The 20,576-nt window shown below is 48.3% G+C and overlaps 7 protein-coding genes across 7 annotated transcripts; 3 read left to right on the top strand and 4 right to left on the bottom strand.

The window, feature by feature from the left end:
- Positions 1-350: 350 nt before the first annotated feature.
- N7489_010944 (uncharacterized protein) lies at positions 351-1,199 on the top strand (the record flags this gene model as incomplete). The annotated part of the gene is made up of 5 exons (XM_056716693.1): positions 351-372; positions 426-484; positions 540-606; positions 669-874; positions 933-1,199. The coding sequence occupies 5 exons, from the start codon at positions 351-353 to the stop codon at positions 1,197-1,199; spliced, it is 621 nt and encodes a 206-aa protein (XP_056564315.1).
- Positions 1,200-2,037: 838 nt separating this feature from the next.
- Positions 2,038-3,524, bottom strand: N7489_010943 (integrase zinc binding domain-containing protein; the record flags this gene model as incomplete). Its single annotated transcript, XM_056716692.1, has 5 exons — positions 2,038-2,485; positions 2,557-2,696; positions 2,765-2,810; positions 2,858-2,980; positions 3,037-3,524. The coding sequence occupies 5 exons, from the start codon at positions 3,522-3,524 to the stop codon at positions 2,038-2,040; spliced, it is 1,245 nt and encodes a 414-aa protein (XP_056564314.1).
- A 1,810-nt stretch (positions 3,525-5,334) lies between these two features.
- On the bottom strand, positions 5,335-8,295 carry N7489_010942 (putative cytokinesis regulator (Byr4); the record flags this gene model as incomplete). Its single annotated transcript, XM_056716691.1, has 2 exons — positions 5,335-5,849; positions 5,922-8,295. The coding sequence occupies 2 exons, from the start codon at positions 8,293-8,295 to the stop codon at positions 5,335-5,337; spliced, it is 2,889 nt and encodes a 962-aa protein (XP_056564313.1).
- A 1,044-nt stretch (positions 8,296-9,339) lies between these two features.
- On the top strand, positions 9,340-10,595 carry N7489_010941 (uncharacterized protein; the record flags this gene model as incomplete). The annotated part of the gene is made up of 4 exons (XM_056716690.1): positions 9,340-9,496; positions 9,547-9,761; positions 9,819-10,125; positions 10,180-10,595. 4 exons carry the CDS (start codon positions 9,340-9,342, stop codon positions 10,593-10,595), a joined length of 1,095 nt encoding a protein of 364 aa, XP_056564312.1.
- A 554-nt stretch (positions 10,596-11,149) lies between these two features.
- Positions 11,150-13,701, bottom strand: N7489_010940 (putative NADH-ubiquinone oxidoreductase, subunit G; the record flags this gene model as incomplete). Its single annotated transcript, XM_056716689.1, has 7 exons — positions 11,150-11,252; positions 11,304-13,185; positions 13,250-13,272; positions 13,329-13,343; positions 13,396-13,447; positions 13,504-13,527; positions 13,590-13,701. 7 exons carry the CDS (start codon positions 13,699-13,701, stop codon positions 11,150-11,152), a joined length of 2,211 nt encoding a protein of 736 aa, XP_056564311.1.
- A 743-nt stretch (positions 13,702-14,444) lies between these two features.
- Positions 14,445-16,184, bottom strand: N7489_010939 (putative ER to Golgi transport protein (Sly41); the record flags this gene model as incomplete). The annotated part of the gene is made up of 2 exons (XM_056716688.1): positions 14,445-15,713; positions 15,792-16,184. The coding sequence occupies 2 exons, from the start codon at positions 16,182-16,184 to the stop codon at positions 14,445-14,447; spliced, it is 1,662 nt and encodes a 553-aa protein (XP_056564310.1).
- A 1,493-nt stretch (positions 16,185-17,677) lies between these two features.
- N7489_010938 (Pumilio-family RNA binding repeat-containing protein) lies at positions 17,678-20,541 on the top strand (the record flags this gene model as incomplete). Its single annotated transcript, XM_056716687.1, has 6 exons — positions 17,678-17,788; positions 17,854-19,047; positions 19,099-19,725; positions 19,840-20,119; positions 20,170-20,260; positions 20,325-20,541. 6 exons carry the CDS (start codon positions 17,678-17,680, stop codon positions 20,539-20,541), a joined length of 2,520 nt encoding a protein of 839 aa, XP_056564309.1.
- Positions 20,542-20,576: the final 35 nt, after the last annotated feature.

Genomic DNA, 20,576 nt, shown 5'->3' with positions numbered 1-20,576 from the left:
AGATACTTCGCAAGCGTGTACTTATATGTATATACGTACTACTCTACGATTTAAGGTATGTATGTCTGTATGTCCGTATGTGTGGATGCCTGGATGCCTGGATGTCGTTTTTTTGTATGCACTGTATTTACCGTACTGTATATACATGTCATGTACATAGTGCGTCTCTATTGTACCTGATCTGCGAGTAATTTAAGTTCCCCTTCCGTTTCTTGCCTTCGTGTCAACAACTCGGCTGTTTTGGTGTAGACTCCTACCAATTCTCAAACTCGCCCCCTTCTCCCTTTCTCTTTCTCCCTCCTGGCTTAGGTCAATATTCACACTGTTAATCGAGATACATTTCCGGCATAATGAATATCTTCAGGTTATTAGGTACGACATAAAACCAATGCAAACCAACGCGATATACTAACGCTCAATCGCAGCCGACTTCTCCCATCTGGCGTCGATCTTCATGCTTTTGCAGAAGATGAAGACGTCAAGTGTATGTCCTCCTATCCACGAAGCCTCATATGCTTGCGACTAATGGCGGATCGCAGAGTTGCTCCGGGTTGTCGTTCAAATCGCAGGTGCTATACCTTCTCGTTTTTGTCACTCGTTACCTCGGTAGGTTACGTTGCCGTCGGCTTCGGCTTTATGTTCATCACAATCGCTGACGCGCTTTGTAGATCTTTTCTGGACATTCACCGACTCTCTGTACCTCACCACGTTCAAGCTTCTGTTTATCGGTTCCTCGGCCTACGTCATCTACCTTATGCTCAACGACTACAAACCCACACATGATCCCAACATTGATACTTTCAAGGTTCAATATCTCCTTGGAATTAGTGCGGTGCTTGCCATTCTCTTTCCGCGCGATTATCGCATTTCCGAGGTTGGTTGCATCCTGTCTATGGAGTGGGAAAAAAACCCCCAAGACTAATGTCATGTAGATACTTTGGACGTTTTCCATCTGGTTGGAGTCGGTGGCCATATTGCCACAGCTATTCATGCTACAACGAACCGGGGAGGCAGACACCATCACCACCCACTATCTTTTTGCCCTGGGACTCTATAGGGCACTCTACATCCCGAACTGGGTCTTCCGCTATTTCACCGAAGCCTCCTTCCAACGTTCATTCCAGCCTGTGACCATTATCGCCGGAATCATCCAAACGCTGCTTTACTCCGACTTCTTTTACATTTACTACAACAAGTAAGCCCAATTGCCTCCAACAAGCAAAAGACAGACGTGTGGTGCAGGCACTGACACGCGCTCTTTTTTCTCCTCCCAGGGTTCTGAAGGGCAAGAAGTTCTCGCTTCCTGTTTAGATTTCTTTCTACTTTCTGAATGTGTTAAGGAATTTATGATATCTTAGGATCTTCCAAAGGTTCGGAGATGGAATTTTGAATCTGATCCGCTCGTTCCTTTTATATTTGCCTGGGACACGATCACCTATCTCACAAGCACCAAGTGCCTTGAACCAATGCAACATCCCTCCAAGCTCCGACGCTGGGTGTTGCTATGAACTAATGTTTTCATGTCACCAAATCTGTATGCATATAGGAATGGTCACATGAGGCAATCAACCCGAAATTGACTACCGAATATCGAATATCTCGGACCATGTGCATATCTGATTGTATTCTATGTTCATCAGTGAAGGGAAATCGTCTTTGTCAAAACTTTTGTACTTTTAGGTCATCGGCCTACCCTTTTTAATGTAGCCTATGTTAGATGCGAGATCCAAGATTCAAGTTCAACTATTCAATTATTCAGAGTATTCTTTTGCTTTGCTTTTTTTAAATCGACTTTCTCTTTTCGCTTCCATTGAATATTGACATCCCTTGTCTCTTCGTACACTCGAAGTCTTGTAACGGATGGCAATCAACTTCTCGCCCGGTCCGTGTATGTCACCCATCAGACCTGTGATTGACAAGGAGGCATAAAACGATCTAGACGCTCCTGGTAAGGTATACTTTTGGGGAGTACACAGTTAGTATACCCTCGATAATATCAAAAAGCAACATCCACACAAGGTCGACCAGAAATGACAATTAGAACTCTCGCTGGGGCGCGGTCCCATGCGTCGGGACATATCCCGTCGTGTAGCTCAATTGGGACGGAGGGATGGATAAATCGGCGGAGAATGGATCCAAAGTGCCGGCAATTGAGTGTGAAAGATTGGCCATGGGACCCTGGAACGACCGAACTCCGTTACCTAGATTCGAGCGACCTTGCACATTTTGATGACTATCCAACCAGCCACTATGACCGTGTAAATGACCAAAATAGTCTGCTTGCGTCCTGTCAAGGGGAATTTGGCCGGCAAACGTCGATTCTCGTCGCGAAATTGGCGGCGACGGGAGTTTGGGGGATCGAGAGACCATCTCCAGCCTGGGGGAGCTTCTTCGCGAATTGGGCGGCGTCAAGCGTGATCCTCCACGGCGCACCTGACAGGTTGGGCAGATCTTCACGAAGCGAGAGATCAATTCCTTAGGAACCCTAATAAAATAGTCAGTGACTGTGAACCAGACACGCCATGTACATATACAATGCGACTGGGGTTTGCCCACCATGAATAGATTCGCCGGACCTGAGCAGATGTCTTGTCTCGGCCACCATGCTGGCATTGCTGATGGGCCTTGGTGAGGATTTTGAATAATTTTTCGCGAATTGCAACCGGCTTTCCCTCGTGACAGATCATTTTCCTATGCTTTATGTCGCAACAAACCACCCCGTTAACGTTATCGATCATATGAGTTGGGAACAATAGGGACTTACATCCGAACCCACTGCTTGGAGCTTGAACATCTTTTTGACCCAAAATCTGACTTGTTTAGCAAGGCAATTGATTGAATCAAAGAGATCCCATACCGAAATTGGGCCGATTCCACTGCCGTGTCTTTGGGGTCAATCAATACAGTTCTGATGTTACGGGCCCTTTTAGCGTATATCAACGCTTTATCTTGCTTCTTGATGGACAGGTCCTCAACGTAGCTAGAGTAAGGAAATATTAGCCCTGACTGCTTTTCGGTTTATCAAGAACCACTCACTTCTGCATCAGTTGATCAAACTCCTTCACATCAGGGAAGCCGCTAAGTGCAGGCACCACAGCCTCTGACAACAATGTAGCCTCGTTGTGAGACTCTTGGTTTTCAATCTCTGTTTCACCAAGCGGGTCGCGGGGCAGATACCTTGGCCGTTGAAGGTAGCGCGATTGGGACATGAACTGCGGCGGATGGTGTAGCCGGGGGTCATCTGGGGTTGTCATCGATGGAATCGAAGGTTCCGACGTATATTGCAAATGCTGCAACCCCGGAGACAGACTCGACTGTGGGCCATAGGGCTGCCCAAACTGAGACCCGTACGGGCTGAAGGAATGCTGAGGGAAATGATATGAAGCAGAACCATGGGTGTTGAAGTCATGGCTTTCTTGCTTGAAGTCATGGCTCTCTGGCTGGCCGTAGGAGCCAGGCACTGCCATTTGGTGATTCATGAGATACGCATCATTACCTTCGTTGCGCCTTGCAAAGCTACTCATAATGCCTTGCTGGGTGGGAATACCGATTGATTATCAGTTCAGGCCGATCTGTTTCAAACAGATAGATGAAGAATAAGATAAACAAAGAGATATATAGAGGAAAAAAAAAAAAAAAGGGCAGTATACAGCGAGTCTCCGAGTGAGGTGATGATAATGAAGAAACGAAGACTGGGGTTAACTCGTTTGCATATAGAGGAAGAATTGCCACAGTATCCTGGTACACCACAGCCAGTATCACCCAAAAAAGAAAAGAAAAGGGAATTGGACTGTGTCTAGAAGATCACTGGAAGTGAGAGATAGAGAGAGAAGGAATAATTCACAGAAAGTTGATCTAGAAACGGGGTAGCAATTCTATTAAGAAGACCCCAATGGACAAACAGTGCAGGACTGACATGGCTGATGCCCAAGATGAAGTGCACGAGACCATGTCGCGCCAGAGGGCAGAGACAACAGAGGGCATCCCTGGAAGACGAACAGCAAATATTCCACAGAGAAAAAAGAAATGATGGAGCCAGGCGAGTCGAAGCTCTGTAAGGTACGGAAGCATAGGTATTACCAAAGCTTTGCAGGGAAGATAGCGGCATCTAACCAGAAAAAAAGAAAAGAAAAGCAGCAAGAAAGGACTGGGGTTCGTGGTCAAGATTCTTTCCGACCCGCCGAAGGTATCGAAAGGTGGAAGCAGGCTGATACGACAGCGCACGGGAGCTAATGGTGATACGGATTCCTGCCTTTGCCTTTTCACCCTGAAGTCACCCATTTGCTTCAAGGAGCCCACGTTGAGGATATGGAAGACAGGGCTATTCGAGGCACCCTATCGGAGACAGTGATGACTTTTGGAGGGGGGAAGCCCCATTCGGCTCTCCTGATTTGACCGAAGTACAGCGGGGGGGCGAAATCATCATCTCCCCGAATTTTCCTATACTTAGAGCGGAACAACTCTATGGGATCTTCCCGACTCGAGGAAAAGGGGAACTCTTTGTCCCTGCACGTTTGCTTCGTCAAACAAAGTCGGCAGGAGATTCGGCAAAAAGGAATTTGTCCATGCAAGTAGCCGTGCAAATTGGTAAGGAACATGGATTGAGGATCCCCTTGAAGTTCTGCATCTTCAAGCTGCTCCCCGTTTGAGAAGAGGAGAAGGGGAAAGAAAGGAGAGAGAACGGGGGTCATCAATATGTGTACAAGGGCAATTGATCCCTCGAGATTGGAAGTTTTCCTAGGGAAATCCCTGTTATGTCAATGTTGTACTGCCATGCTGTCCCACCTTTTATTTTTATTTTTTTATTCTTCTAATTTCCCAGAGATGCAAGTGAAAAGATTTTCGATTTTCGATTTTCGATTTTCGATTTGACGTGGCATTTACTTAGGCCAAGACTTGGACTTTTGAAAGGAAAAAGAAAAAAGAAAAAGAAAAAGTAAAGGACGGAGAAGTACAGGGGAAGAGGAAGTAGACGGGATGACAGGATGACACACGTTTGGTTGACCGGACAGGTGAGACAAAAGTTCGGAAACATTATCTGGTGTGACGGTACTTTTCCGAGATTTGGTATATTTGGTATTTTTCATTTTATACAGGTTGTATACTATACTATATATATATATGCTCTATATTTATATTATAATATTCATGCTTTATGTAGTGTATTAGTACGAAGTACTCAACAATATAGTTACATTCTTCAAACCGGAATCATCACAGGTCTTCACATCGTAAGTTCATAGGTTAGTTGTACACACGGGTACTGGGAGGAAAAAAAAAAAAAAGAAAGGTATGCAGACAGTATGCAGGCGGTATGCAGACGTCAAATCTGTTCTATGCCGATCCCCGGTCAAAGGCCACTAAATCGCGGATGATCCATTTCCAATGACTTTGGTCTTGATCGCCTCGATCGAATACCCATTTGTCAACCTTGCGTCTCCACTTGTCTTCCTCAGCCCGCTGGCGTCGAATGAATTCGGGGCCGACATCAAATTCCTCCGTCATAGGTCCTTCGTCAGACGATTCACCGGCACTCGCATCGTCCCCTGCTGGGAATTGCTGGTCCTCAATCGCTCCAGAATTTCGTCCATTCATGGGGATTTTGTCATCCAAGTCGTCCAGGCCGGCAAAAACGTCGTCTTCGTCTCCCATAGATGCTCTGAGCCAACACATCCGATGTGGATCAAAGACCATCCCACCAACGGTCTGGACATTCTGCATCGCGCCAACGTTGGTGATGAGAGCCGGTGCCGGTTTAGGTGATTTGGGAGCGGTGTCAAATTCCTGAACCAGGTTTTCGTTTCCTTCCCATCGGAAATTAATAGGGTTGTAGCGCATACCCCTCACAGCTGGAAAACGGTTAATGAGATTGGGGGCTTTTTTTTTGAAAAAAGAAAAAGGCAAATAGGGGTCTTGCTTACATTTGGCATCCTGCACTCCAGATCCCATGGGCTTGATTAAGTGTGGCTTGGATGTCGACTTGGCATTCGGTTTACCTTTCCGGCTTCTGATCGTTGCAGACGCCGGGGGAATCCTCGAGATAGGCTGGGACTTCCAGTTTGAGTTGAACGTCGAAAGAGGATTCGGTTCACGGCCTTTGGAGTTAATAGCCATGGAGGCAATGCGTTGTTCCCTGGCATTTCTAGATGCATTTGTATCTCGCGCAAACCTAGGTGTCGGGCTGCGCAATTTGGAGGTTGATGGAGACGTGTAAGATTGAGGTGATTCATCGGGTTCAATCCGGCTCTGGCTGAGTCTGGCGCGGACCGACCTTGGAGCCCCTCGACCGGTGGGGGTTTTGACAAACTTGCTCTCTGCCAAGACCGACGTAGATAGGTCATCAAACGACTCCAGCTCTGTTCCATCCCCGAAATTGCGTCTTTTAGTGGGTCGTGTGATTGTACGTTTTGTAGAGGAACCGAGAGATTCCGCGCTTGTGTCGCCAAACCCAGCACGGAGCGGCTCATTGCGAGTTGGACGGGAGAGTCGAGAGACTGTGCCCTGCGGACTAAGAAGCCCGCCGGAGCTATCTGAATTGGTGCGACGTGACGAGCGATACCCCTTCACACTGGCATGGTGTGATTGGGATTCTGATACACCAGCCGGCATAAATGGCACCTGAGGCCTGCGGCCCAGCGACCTCGCATCGGTTGTTGGGAGATCCACGGGTGTTTTGGGCCTGGCAGACGGAAGGCGGGCTGAACGATCCGGGAGTCGTTGGGAAGCGGTCATTGAGGCGGTCGAGCCTAGGCCACGAATGGATGGCAGGGATCGCTTGGTCTTCAGACGCCTAACTGGAGTGTTACCCTCGTCGGCCTGGGCAATGTCCCGGGAATTGCGAGACCCGAGAAACCGTCGACTAGAGAGTGTAGGAGTCGGCGATGTCGGATTAGCGATAGGGCCCGGGAGACTTGAAGTTGACGACTGAGAAGAGTGCCCTAGACGCGATTGTGATGTTCGAAATTTGGAGAGAGGCGCACCACTTTCTGACACAGTCTCAAGGTGGGTTGAATGTGTCCGGTCATGACCAGACAAGCGCGGGATACGAGTTCGTGGAGATCCCGTCGCACTGGTGAACGTGAGTGTCGTTGCAGATCGACGGGTCGGGCTGGATGGCCTTTCTGTTTTGCACTTTATGTTGGGATTCAGAGCGGGTTTTCCAAAGGAGAAAGCCTTCTCATTGTCGATATCAATACCAGAAAAGAAGTCGTCAGCATCAGAAGGAACATGATCCGCCTGACTTTCTTCCGCCTCGACATTCTCGGCTTGGGCAGTTTGTCGCTTTTGGAGAGAAGCACTGAAATCAAGGGGACCTTCGGGAATGACGATACCGTCGAGGCCATCGTCTTCACTTTCCGCAGTGAGACAGCTTGACACGCTGGGGCTGGCGATGGAGATGGAAGAACTGGGCACTGAACGACCATCCCTTGTGGTACCACCAACTCGTACACCGATACTTCCTTCAGACCACTCAAGATCAAAGTCCTCCAAAGTGGGACTGGAAACGTAGAAATTTGCTTTTCGATGGGATAATTCGAGAGGCTCGTGATTAGCGGGAAGTTCAAAATCCTGGTTGAAGTCGTCTTCCGTCTCCTGTTCAATGTTGAAGCCACTGCCGACATTGCCAATGTTCAATTTCTTCGGAGACCGAGGAGTTGGCGCTTTGAGGGTTGGGATATCTCGAGTTCCCAAACTATCATTGTCATCTTGAAATGTGTCCAATGGTCCCAAGTTAGATTGCAAACGTGTCGGGAATTCGTCATCCCAAGATGGGGACGCCGTGGATTTCACTGGACTGGTAGCAGCAGAGCTCAAATTTCGAAGGGAGTCGGGAAACATAGTTTCCCGAGGAGTTTTGAGCTGTAACAGGGTTTCAGGACCCGGGAGCTCAACATCTTCTGACCAGTCATCAACAAAAGTCTGCTTGGTCTTTCGAGTTGACAAGCGCTTGATCGTGCCCCCAATAAGAGCTGACTTGGGGATATTTGGAGGAATGGGAATGCCCGCAGTCTTGGCGGAAGCAATGGCATCTTCTTTTGCGAATTCATCATTATCATAGAGTGGTACCTGCCAGTCTTCGTCGCCCGCATTAGAATCAATATCTGAGCGAGCAGAGCGTCTGGAGGAGATAGAATCTCGGTGCCCAGAAGGCCGAAATGACGAGTTTGTTATGGACCCAGCGCTGGATGCGGTGCGAAAGTGAATATCCTCACTGAACTGCAAGTCGTCGTCATCATCCCAGCATTCAATCGGCTCGTCGGTACCCGGTCGTAGGTGGATTGGTAAAGATTCCATGATCGGCGAAGCGAATTGATCGAAGGGGTACAGATAACACAGTGGACATGGAATTATTATAGACGTCCGGAAGCGGGTGTGATTAAGTGGCAGACTCAGTGTTTTGCGACACTGGTGAGGGTTCAGGGGGTGCGGACATGAGCGTCATTCCGTGTCGGTTGGTAGGGACGACAGATAGGAGCAAGTGAGAAGCACGGCTTGACTGTTGATCGTAGCGTGACGAGTGAGCTCGAATATTGCAAGGCGTGTTGTTAGAGAAATCAGCCTAATGAAGGCCGGTGCTCTAGAGCCGATTTCCCCGAACGAGACCAAGCGGGTTCACAAGGCGACCTGATAAATGCCAGGTCCTCATCCATAAACATTCACTAGGTAGAGGACACTTAGGATCGGGGACACTCCTAGGCACTTGATTCCCACTGCTAATCTTTGGGGGAATTCAAGGAACTTAATTGCAAGAACGAAGAGACAGGGGAAAAATAAGGCGTGTCGGTTGTGGCTGGATCTCAAATTCCTCGTGGAGGAGAGGAAGAACGTGACAGATCCCCGTATTGGTAAAGTTTCAAGCCAGTAAGGTAATAATGTAATAATTTTACCAGGATATTCGGTGCAGATGTGGAGACTGCATATTTCCAAGTGTGCAGGACGTATTTTACAGCCATTTCATGTAATTAACAGAACGGTGATGTCCTCGGTATTTAACGTTTGTACTTATATGGTCATATTGAATGTCAATTTGATGTTTGAAGCTGTCAAGGTAAAATTATCTAACTACATTATGTACATATGTAATCTGCAAGATACCTAACAGTTTCATATCGATTTTAATAGCTATATATGGATGGTAATCAGAATTGTATTCCAAGGTCAAGCACCTACTTCCGTACATTTCACACCCTTGGAGTGGTATCTGATACCTTCGACGGTACTTCTCCACTCGAGTTCTGCCTAGATAACTTTTCCTTAAATACATATGTATCCATTCTAAATATCTCACTTCCTAAGAGCTCCTACCCTATCCTTCTCATCTGAGCCTTCATTCCAAATATGCCATCTCCTGTTTCAACGGAACCTCGAATCTTGCGATTTCCCAGATCTGACGAGACTGGGGCTTTTGTACTCGTCCATGCCTGGTGTACTGGCCCTGCTCCACTCGATCTGAGCCTGACAGCTACTGAGGGGGAGTCGCCCTATGTTAGCTTGGGTGCGTCATCACCGAATGAAGTTTGGGAATTATGAGCTCATGTTGCGCAGTGAAACAAACTCGCTTGAAAGATCTTCAAGCAAAGAATTACGAAGGATCCCATGATGAGTGGGTTAAAACAGTCTCTCTCATTCTAGGACAATCTTCAGCTCCTCCCGATGAACCAGATTGGGCCACTGGTCTCGAAGCTTCGGCCAGTATATCGGGTTCTGATGAAGACAAGGCAATTGTGATCACGATACGGAAACGAGTGCAGACTATCACAGTTAGTGTTTCATGCCGGTGGCTTATATTGTATATATCACGACTAACCCTAATATAGCAACGCCTTGGTGCTTTTACCCTGAGGCAGGACGATGAACAAGCTGTCGAGCTTTTTGAATGGACAGGAATCACTGCGGCTAGAGCTCATATGCTAGAGCAACAAGTATCCAGCCTGACTGGCCGTTATCGCCTTGCTGAGGACACCATACATAGGTTGAATGAACAGCTTGAGGAGCTCATGCATGCAAAAACTGAGCATGAGAATCGACTGGTGGCCAATTTTGTGCAGATCTTGAACGAGAAAAAGCTTAAGATACGCAACCAGCAACGTCTTCTGGCATCAGCTACTGTGGATGCCACAAAAGGCAGGTGACACAAACAGAGAAACCTGGATGTCTTGACTGACTAGATATCGACAGTCTCCGAGATACAAGCTAGTATTCCCGAAGAGTCACATGGGACTGCCAAGAAATCTCATTCAGCTAAGAGAAGTGCCAGCAACATGAGCGACATAGATGACTCTGATGGGTTTGAACAAATGGATATTGATCCAATAAAGGCTGATCGAGGTGCCACCAATAACCAAGGCACCGATGACGAAGAGCGTTTGACTCATCCCTTAGACGACGAACAAAATAATAGCACGACGGACGACGATTCGTCTCAGGATGAACTTACCCAGCTGAAGCGAGTCTCCCCAGTGAGGGACACCGCGCCGCCTCAAAGAGATTTGCCATTTGCTAAAAGGACTGGTGGGCCTATCAAGACTGCTCCAATCCAGCCCAGCGAAGATGCCGAAGAAACCGCGGGAGAGACAGACGATGATGAGCTCTAAATTGACCACCTGGAGCAAATTAGACAAAGTAATTCAACAGAGCGAGATACAATTCCATCTTATGTGCAGAAAAGGCACCCAATTGACGCAGCAGTTAAGAGTTCCTTTTGACTCCTTGATCTTGCAATACAAAATATAGACGTATCCCCCGTTTTGTTCCTCCTCTGCCCTGTTCTAGTCGTTGGGACAATTATTTGTTCCCAGAAGTCATTTCTCCTGGTATAATTTCACTTCGTCTGTACCATAGACCCTCAACTATACTTTCCATTCAAGAGCTGCTACGCACGAAATTACGAAAGTAGCCCAGATTCATCATCTCCGACGCCCATGGACTCGAAATTTTGGGGGTTCAGTCTTTTATGTACAAGGCAACCACTACCGATTAATCCCAGGCGACACCGGAGAATGGCGAAGAGGTCAACAGGAACCGGAAGGGGAAAAACACAGAGGATGGAAAGGAAACAGTACATCAAGAGGAAAATTTAAGCTGTGGTACAATAAAAACGCCTGCAACCATTAGAGAAACACAGAATGAGGTCAAAATAGACCCCGATCTAACCATACAAAGCCTGAGGAGACATTTCTCCTGCGGCCATGAAGTTGGTCTCAGGGTTTCCAGTGGCCTTGGCAGCGGAGGCGCGGGCCATGGTGGGCGAACTAAATCAGAGTTAGCAATGCAAATAAATTAATGATGAATAGGGTACTCACCTTCTGGAGATAGCGTCAGTGAAGAAGAAGTCTTCGATCACCTTCTTGAAAGGAGCCCCGGTGGCTTGAGATCCCTTGTTCTGATCCACAAGTTGGACCTTGCTCAACGAGCCAACCGAGGTCGGCTCAACAACGTCATAGCGGCGCATGACAGGGCTGATCTCCTCCATGCGGTCGCGAAGAGCCTCGATATCATCATAAGGAAGAGGAGCACCGAGGAATTCGCTAGTGGCACGGATGATCTTCCAGTCGTCACGAGCTGCACCGGGAAGAGAAGTGGCAGCACGCGTAACTTGCACGCGACCTTCTGTGTTGATGTATGTACCTGACTTCTCGGTGTACGCAGCGCCGGGGAGAACGACATCAGCAAGTTGGGCACCGCGATCACCATGGTGTCCCTGGTAGACGACAAACGCATCCTTCGGGATCTCGCTTTGGGCAATCTCATCTGCACCCAAAAGCCACATTATCTTGGGGGTAGTTTGAGCAACCTGGGTAGACGGCGCAGTGAAGCCAACTTCATAGGCACCAGCCCGAGACGCCGCACGCTGGAGGACGTTATAGCCCTGCCACTCCGGGGTAATGAAGTTGCTTGCATTCTTCTCGACGAAACCACCGACAGCCTCGAAGATTGCCTTAGCATCAGGGTGCTCTGCAGCAGCGCTACCGACAATAATCATTGGCCGTTTGGCTCCGGCAAGCTTCTTGCCAAATTCTCCGGACAAGGAGGATTTCAAGGAAGAGACATCAGTGCCCAAATGGTTGAAGTCAAATGTGCTCTCAAACTCCTCGCCGACAAGTCCAATCTCAAGATCAGATCTAATATACTGCTTTCGGATACGGGCGTTCAGAACAGCGGCTTCGTGACGAGGGTTTGTTGCAACCAAAAGGATTGCATCTGCCTCCTCGATTCCATAGATCTTGGAATTGAAAAGATAATTGGAACGGACATCGATACCGTGAGCAATGGGGGCACCACCTCCAGGTTGATCCAGGGCAAGGTTGTCAGAGCCAAGCTTGTTTGCCAGGTCCTTCATGGCAACGAGCGACTCAGCATCAACCAAGTGTCCTGCAACAGCCTTGAACTCATTTGCTTGTGGCTGCAGCTTCTCGTGGGCCGACGAGATCTCCGTTAGAGCCTGTTCCCAAGTGGCAGGGACGAATTTACCCTCCCGACGAATGAGCGGCGTTGTGAGTCGTTGGGTCTTCAACCCATCGCATGCGAACCGCGATTTGTCATTGATCCATTCCTCATTAATATCGTCATTCAATCGGGGGACAACCCGCATCACTTCCAGGCCTCTGCTATCAATGCGGATGTTAGAGCCGAGAGCGTCAAGGACATCGATCGATTCGGTGTGCTTGAGCTCCCATGGGCGCGCCCGGAAAGCATAGGGCTTCGAAGTTAGTGCACCGACAGGGCAAAGGTCAATGACATTGCCTGAAAGTTCTGAGTTGAGGTTCTGCTCAAGGTAGGTTCCAATCTGCATGTCGTTTCCGCGACCGGCAGTTCCTAGTTCTGGGGCGCCGGCGACATCATTCATGAATCGGACACAACGGGTGCAGTGAATGCATCGATTCATTGAGGTCTTGACCAGTGGGCCAATGTTCTTATCCTCCACGGCACGCTTTCCGCCGGTTTCATGGAATCGACCCCGATCGGCACCGTAACGCATCGACTGGTCTTGGAGATCACACTCTCCTCCTTGGTCGCAGACAGGACAATCGAGGGGATGGTTGGCGAGGAGGAACTCCATGACACCCTCTCTTGCCTTGTGAACCAGTGGTGAGTTCGTCTTGACCACCATGCCGGGTTGCACGGGCCAAGCACAGGAGGCCACCGGCTTTGGGGCACGTTCGACTTCGACGAGGCACATACGACCTACAGTATCGGTAAGTACATATGCCTCAATGGTGTGGGATGGGGGATTGTGGGTTTCACATACAGTTTCCTGCAACCAGAAGTTTTCTTTAGGGGACTAATGTCAGCAAAAAACAATGTGTGACTCGATTAAAGGCACATACTCATGGTAACAATATCTGGTGCGTGTTAGTACTGCAGGTCAATTGTATTGGTGAGGTCTTGTCATACCTGGGAACCGTTGCGCCTGCCTGCTCACAGGCCTGGATAAGAGCCGAGCCAGCTTTGGGGAGAGACTGTGAGTGAAGGTTCAATGGGTTACCTCGAGTGATTATTTACCTTCTACTGACACCTTTTTGCCATCTAGAGAAATGAGCCATCAGTTATCGATCAATTTTGATTGAGTAGACCAAGATTGGACTTACCAATGGTGAGTTCCACCTCGGCCGCGCGAGGGGCTGTCGTCGCGAATGCCCGGGGGGTGACCTTAGGAACCCGGAGGGACCGGGCGGCCGCACGAAACAGCTGCGGCCGCATCATTGGAAGGAGAACAGAGATGTGAGGGTGGGAGATAAGGTGGAGGATGGCGAGGGGTTGAGATCCTGGTGACGGTTGGGAGTTCAGAGAGCACTTTGCATCGGAATCTGCGGTTCTAAGGTTACATAATGGGACTGCTGACCATCACATTGCTGACTAAGGACAACGGCAAATGGGCTCACGGGGATTGGCTAGATTGACTCGGTTAGGCGGATAAACTTCCGCTCCGGGATTCCTTAAAAGCCACCGTTTCTGCCCCCTTATTTTCCTTTTCCTTTCTTCAATTTAAATTGTTGACGGGCATCATTTATTGTAGGAGGCAGGCCATTTCCCTGTTCCTATTTCCTCTACAGCATGTCCCAAGAGCAGAATTGCACCGTAGCTGGAGCTGTCAAAGGTTCGCCTAATGATGACTTTGTTCCTTACCAACGGTAGCTACATCATTTTCCTAATATATATAGTTTCGTACATCTATCAATATAATCCTCTATTCATCCTGTACATTATTCACCGTATACATTCCGCGGTTTACTCAAGATGTTGCTAGATCACATCTATTGAAACTTCGGTGGCAATGATCTAGACTCTGGTGTATCCTATATGCAACCAAAGTACATTTCTATGCCCTGCGCATCCTAGGCAGTATACACACAACAAGAGGAAAAGATAGTAACGAAAAAGCTCTTCCAAGCAACACCTCGCTACTATGAGATATCATACACCGAACTAATAAAATACAAATGCTAGGCTGCAGCTTGAGAATCACTAACCTGCCAAGTGGATTCTTGCTTGGTGCCTGGTAACCAAGTACGGGAAACACTGGCCCCTCTTGGTCGAACATGGCCGGGCCGATCGTCTTCCTTCTTGGAGTTGTTTGCCGCAGCATGGAAGTTGTTGGGGGCACCTTCAAAGGCCCTCCCCGCAGGGAAAGCATAACCATTAGAATCCCATGGCTTGCTTGAGTGCCGAACATTCATTGGAAGAATGGACTGTTCGCCACGGAAATGATCCGTGTTTGCCCTTTGGTCAGCTACATCATCATGGCTATTGCGATCATAAAGGTAGAGGCCAACGAAAGTGAGGCCAATACCAAATGCTTGAATCGAGGTGGTCGAGCTCCCAAACCATATAATCGCCACCACGATCACAAAAACACGCTTGACCAATGATGCAACCGAATAGGACACAGGAGAAACCATTGACAGCAACACAAAGGCCAGGATGTTTTGGGCAAAGTGTGAGAGTCCATTAAACACAAACTCAAGAGAAAGAGCACCGTGATCCAATGAGCCTTGCTTACCCGATAGCGATATCGCACCATCATGGATGAAATCAGATACTAGTGGGTAACCCTCGCTGACAAACCAAATAGGCAGAGTGAGGAAAAACGCCAACCCGGAGCAATAGCAAAGCAAGTTGAGTTTGTCCAACTTCCGCCGTCCGGGGGTTTGCATATCTGATTCTGCACGGTCTGCCTCGTTAAACAGCTTCTTCGAGAATATGTTCTGCGAGACAAAGACAAGAGCTGCACCAAATGCGCAAAAGATACCGAAGAAATTGGTAGACACTCCGGTCGAGCATGCAAGCATCACACCCAGAGTCAGAGGGATCAGGGATAAGTAGGTTGCCCGGGCATATCGAATGCGGAACAGGATCCGGTATGCTAGAACTGTGAAGAGGGGCGAAAGGCCCTTGATTGTGTGAACCAAAGATACGGGGATTTGTTCAGTAGCCATAGAGCTTAGAATGTGACCGGCCAATTGGAATACCGCCAGAGGCAAGGCTGTGGAAATCACGTCGCGGGATGGGTAGCGAATTCCATGTTGGAGGACCGGAATACTTTGTCGTAACCGAGGTATAATCGTGGAAAGATACACCAACAGCAAGCACCAAAAGGAGACAAACGCAAATTGAATCATCGTCAATGTGATTGGCATGGGAAGAGCATTCAAAATCGATTTGGAAGATGTATTTGTGAGGGCAGAGGTCAGGTACCAGACGACACAGAGAGCCTTGAAACAGTGTGTTAGCAGCCTCACTAAATGAATTTCTTCTATATTTGAATTTCTCAAAGCGCTAATTCAACATACAGTGAGTCGGTAAGAGACTGGGGCGCGAAGTGCTTGGGCCAATTCATGAGCATTGGCACTCATACTGCCATTGCGTGTTCTGATTGTCGTGATGGCTTCGCTGATGCTCTTTCGCGGACGATGCTTGGGATTTCGTAACGATCCGTTCCCATACTCTCGCGAGTAAAAGCTTGCTTTTCTCGGTTCCCAGAGCTCGTTCGGGGCATATTTCACCGAGGCGCTTCGGTTTGGCCGAGCTGACCCCGCGACGGCGTCGAGGGTGTCTTCGTAAGGCGGAAATTTGTCTATCGGGCTGTTCGTTGATTGAGGAACGGAGGATTTGGTAGGGATTTGCAATTCGGCCTGGCGCATTGAGGCGCGTCGCCCATGACCGGTTACTGTAGTTGTAGCCATCTTCAGAGACGTCAATTCCCCGGACCCCGAAAAGAACCCACACTTGGTGCCACTTACCCAAAAAGGGCGAGAAAGCAGCTGCGGAGAGGCAATCCGCTCAATGGTTTCCGGCGAGGATATGTGTCCGCTTCACTAATTATCGGAGGAAAAAGGGCGGGTTGGTTCGCCGGTTTGTCGTTGTCGATGACGAATCTCCTTGAGCGAATGAGCGTCGAGTATAGAAACACACCCGTGGACACGCTTTCGGCGAAGCCAAGTGATGGAAACAATATGTGAATATACCTAGTGATGCATAGGCATATGTTAGACAAAGGAATGGGGAAATATATGAGAAAGATGTTCCCATAATAACTTGTAACGCGACCAAGGATATGCAACTTGATTTTCCAGGTACGGAGTACCGCCACTTACATTACGGGATACGAAGTTCATGTTGATGATGACCGAGGAAGTCTAGAGTAGCCACAAGTACAGATGGATGATATTATTCCTATTGCATTTCTACTGTGTATTCTTTTTTTTTCCTTTCTATATCATCCTTGTGTTTCCTATAATAAGAAAAATGTCTCTTGTTCCGTCTTCGTATGCCCTCTTCTCCATTACGCGTCACCTGGGTCACGTGGTATGGACCCTGATCTGCATGCAAATGTCTTGGCTTTGGGAGTTCGGACAGGGAACATTTTGATATACATGTACTTATGCAGGTCCTTGACGACGTAGGACTATAATAATCTGATCTATTTGGCTCAAGATGATATTAGGTACGTTGTAAGAGACAAAATAATGTTTCCCATCCTTCTCAGTATGAAAGTACGAAATGAGTCTCAGATGCAGAATCCCGTAAAATCCCACAAAGCACCTTTTCTATGTATTAATAGCATATAACCTAGGAAGCTTTTCCATGTATATAAGCTTTCAATGACATGTAGATCTTGAATCTATAGAATCCGAGCTTTGGAGGTATCAACATTTGAACATAAGTGAAGATGCACATACATAATGTATGTACCCCATATTCCAGAGCTATACTCCTCAGACATATATGGATTGTATCCATCCATGGATGAAACTCTTGGAATGTTCATGACTATGCCTAATCAAGTAGTCCACAAGAACATTGGAACATGACAGGAACATGTGTATAGGGAAGGTTCTCAGGGTTCTCTTCTCACTCTGCTCCTTCCTTGACTTGTTTCCTTTCCTCCTTTCCTCCTTTTATCTCTATCTCTCTCCTTCCATCTCATTTCTTCTCACATCCCAATCTCGTCTCTTCTCATCACTTCTTTATCTCCAAAAGTTCCCTTATGTTTACTGTGATCTCCCAAGAATCTGCTCGGAATCCTTTTCGTTGCATGTAAGCTCACTTGGTTTCCAACGAGCCTGTTTGTCCCAACCTTCACGCAGCGACTCCATTTGCTTTTTTTTTTTCGCCTCTCTTCTTTTCTGTTTCTATCTTGTTTCTGCTTCACTTTTAATCTCTTCCAGTTGACAACATGTCTACCCTAAGCGGACCTTCACCACTTGGTCGAATGGGGAATGGAGGCCGTTTTACCTCCAATGATGCCATTGATGTGCGAAATCTTTCTTTTGGACGTGAATCCTCGGTATGCTTCTCGGGAAACAATCTTGAATCAAATTTCTAGCATACTAACCACCTTGGTCGCGGCAGAGCCCTCAGAACTCCATTACTCATTACGGTTCTTCCGATGCGGCTGAAACATCCCGACATGAAAAGTTGCAGGCTTTGTCTGGTGAAGGGACTGAACACTCGGCTAGCAAGGTATGTGTTTCCTACGGTATCGATTCACATGTGTATGTGCCTGTGATCTCACAATCCCAGAAGCAGAAGCTAGATCATATCAAAGTTGAACCTTTGAATGGACAAACATCGGATCTTGACAGAATACTGGCAAAGATTTCTCCCAAAACAATCCCCCCTTCACGTTCTGAAACCGATCACTCTTCTGTTTCGTCTCAGATCGCTCCCACCACGTCGGTACCATCTTTAACCCCCAATGAGACAACCAATCCTTACCCCCAGGAAGACAGAACGGTAGAGCTACTTCGCCTTAAGCAGGAACTCCTTGCTGCAAATTCCAAGATTGCCCTGCAGGAGCAAGAGCTTGCTCAAACCCGCGTGATAAAACATACCTTGGATCAAGCCCTTGGCCCGTCATCAGAGGCCGATTTCGGCAGCCGCGAAATTACAGAACAGACCATTAGCCACCTACAGAATGCTTTTAATGCATCGAGCTCTGCATTTACTCAGTTTCAAGATGCATGGGCTGTCCAAGATGATTCGCAATCTGATGTCTCGGATCCTTTGTCTACAGGAGCTTACAACAGATCCCGCGCACTCTGGGCCCAGAATGAGACTGCCACAGACAGAGAATACGGAGAGAGCCTTTCAGGCTCTAGCAGCTCTACAAGCCAGGACCCAAATCGGTTCTGGGGAGTCTCCAGCATGTATCCTTCGTTTGCTGGCCCACCGTCTCTGCAATCGCAAAGACCACACTCGGGGTCCTCACCTAGTTCATGTGGATTTTACCCACGTCCCATTGGTGAGCAAATGTTGTATCCCCCAGGGCCCATCACCGGGGCTCGTCGTTCCATCGCTCAAAACAGTAGGGGCGGATCTCTATTTCCAATTCAGTCTACCCCTTGGGGTGAATTTGCTTCTGGGTCCTCCAGTGAGCAGACCACAAAGTCACCTGCTTCGCCGAAGAGACCCCCCAGCGCTTTTCAGCAGGTCGGACTTTACTCAGTGCCCCCTTACCCCCCTCGACCGATTGGAAGCCCTCTCTCACCCACTGCCACAGAGTTCACAGGTGCCAACACGAATGAAACCACATGGGCCAACTCGGTAAGCGATAACAATATGTGTACTGTTTACATTCATTCTAACTCTTGTCAGATGAGCGGAAATTCCGTCCAGACATACGTGTCGCCACTGGAACCACTCAACTATCGACGCCTACTCGACAAGAATGTGTCGTGTGATTGGAAGTACATCGTAGACAAGATCATCTGCAACAATGACCAACAAGCTTCAATTTTCTTACAACAAAAGCTCAAGGTCGGCACAACTGAGCAGAAATACGACATTATCGAGTCAATTGTGCGTCAAGCCTACCCACTCATGGTCAATCGCTTTGGAAACTTCCTCATACAACGCTGCTTTGAACATGGTACTCCGGAGCAAGTCATCGCCATCGCAAATGCGATCAGAGGCAACACGCTAAACCTCAGCATGGATGCATTTGGCTGCCATGTGGTCCAAAAGGCATTTGACTGCGTTTCAGAGGAGCATAAAGCTATGATGGTACATGAACTTCTCCGCAGAATTCCGGAGACGGTGGTCCATCGATATGCGTGTCACGTTTGGCAGAAACTCTTTGAGCTCCGGTGGAGTGGTGAGCCTCCGCAAGTGATGGCAAGAGTAAACGAGGCATTACGTGGAATGTGGCACGAGGTTGCCCTTGGAGAGACAGGAAGTCTGGTCGTCCAAAACATCTTCGAGAATTGCGTGGAGGAGGAAAAGGTAAGATTCCCTGCCAACCTGACGCGCTACCATACGCATCCAACCCCTTTTTCGCTGCCCTGCTTTTCCGTCGGTTCCTTGTATTGATTATACCAATACTAACCATCTTTGAAGCGACCAGCAATCGAGGAAGTACTGGCGAAGATCGATGTACTTGCTCATGGTCAATTCGGGAACTGGTGCATCCAACACATCTGCGAGCACGGTGCTCCCCACGACAAGAGCCGCGCTGTTGAGCATGTCCTTCGCTGGGCTGTGGATTACAGCATGGATCAGTTCGCATCTAAGATTGTGGAAAAATGTCTCAAGATTGGCGGCACCGAGTTTATGGATCATTATCTCTCTCGTGTCTGCACTGGCCGGTCTGACCGGCCTCGCATGCCATTGATCGACAGTAAGTTGCCCGGGCTTTAACATCATGAGAAATACTAATTCGTTCTTTAGTAGCGGGTGACCAGTACGGGAACTATCTCATCCAATGGATTTTGATGAACGCCGCGCCTCATCAACGAGAGCTGGTGGCCAGCCACATTAGGTATTGCTCCCTGACAGTCCATTATCTACTTGGTGTGGTCTGAAGTCTAACCTGATTCAACTAGGAAACATATGGTCTCTCTTCGTGGCTCCAAATTTGGCTCTCGCGTGGCCATGCTTTGCTGCAACCCGTCTCACGCTACACGGCCCGGTCCTGGGGCTGGAATGCAAATCGGCCGTTTCAACAGCTTTAACGAAGACAAACTCACCACCACGGGCCCGTCCAGTGGTCGTTTCGGTCGTGGACATCAATGGGGACCCCATTATGCGCCACTTCGTTGAGCCTGTGTCACTGTGTCTTGATTTGATACATCATA

The sequence above is a fragment of the Penicillium chrysogenum genome, assembly GCF_028827035.1.
Source record: "Penicillium chrysogenum strain IBT 35668 chromosome Unknown utg000005l_segment0_segment0, whole genome shotgun sequence".
Classification (NCBI taxonomy): Eukaryota; Fungi; Ascomycota; class Eurotiomycetes; order Eurotiales; family Aspergillaceae; genus Penicillium; species Penicillium chrysogenum.
This window is presented reverse-complemented; position numbering and strand designations above follow the sequence as displayed.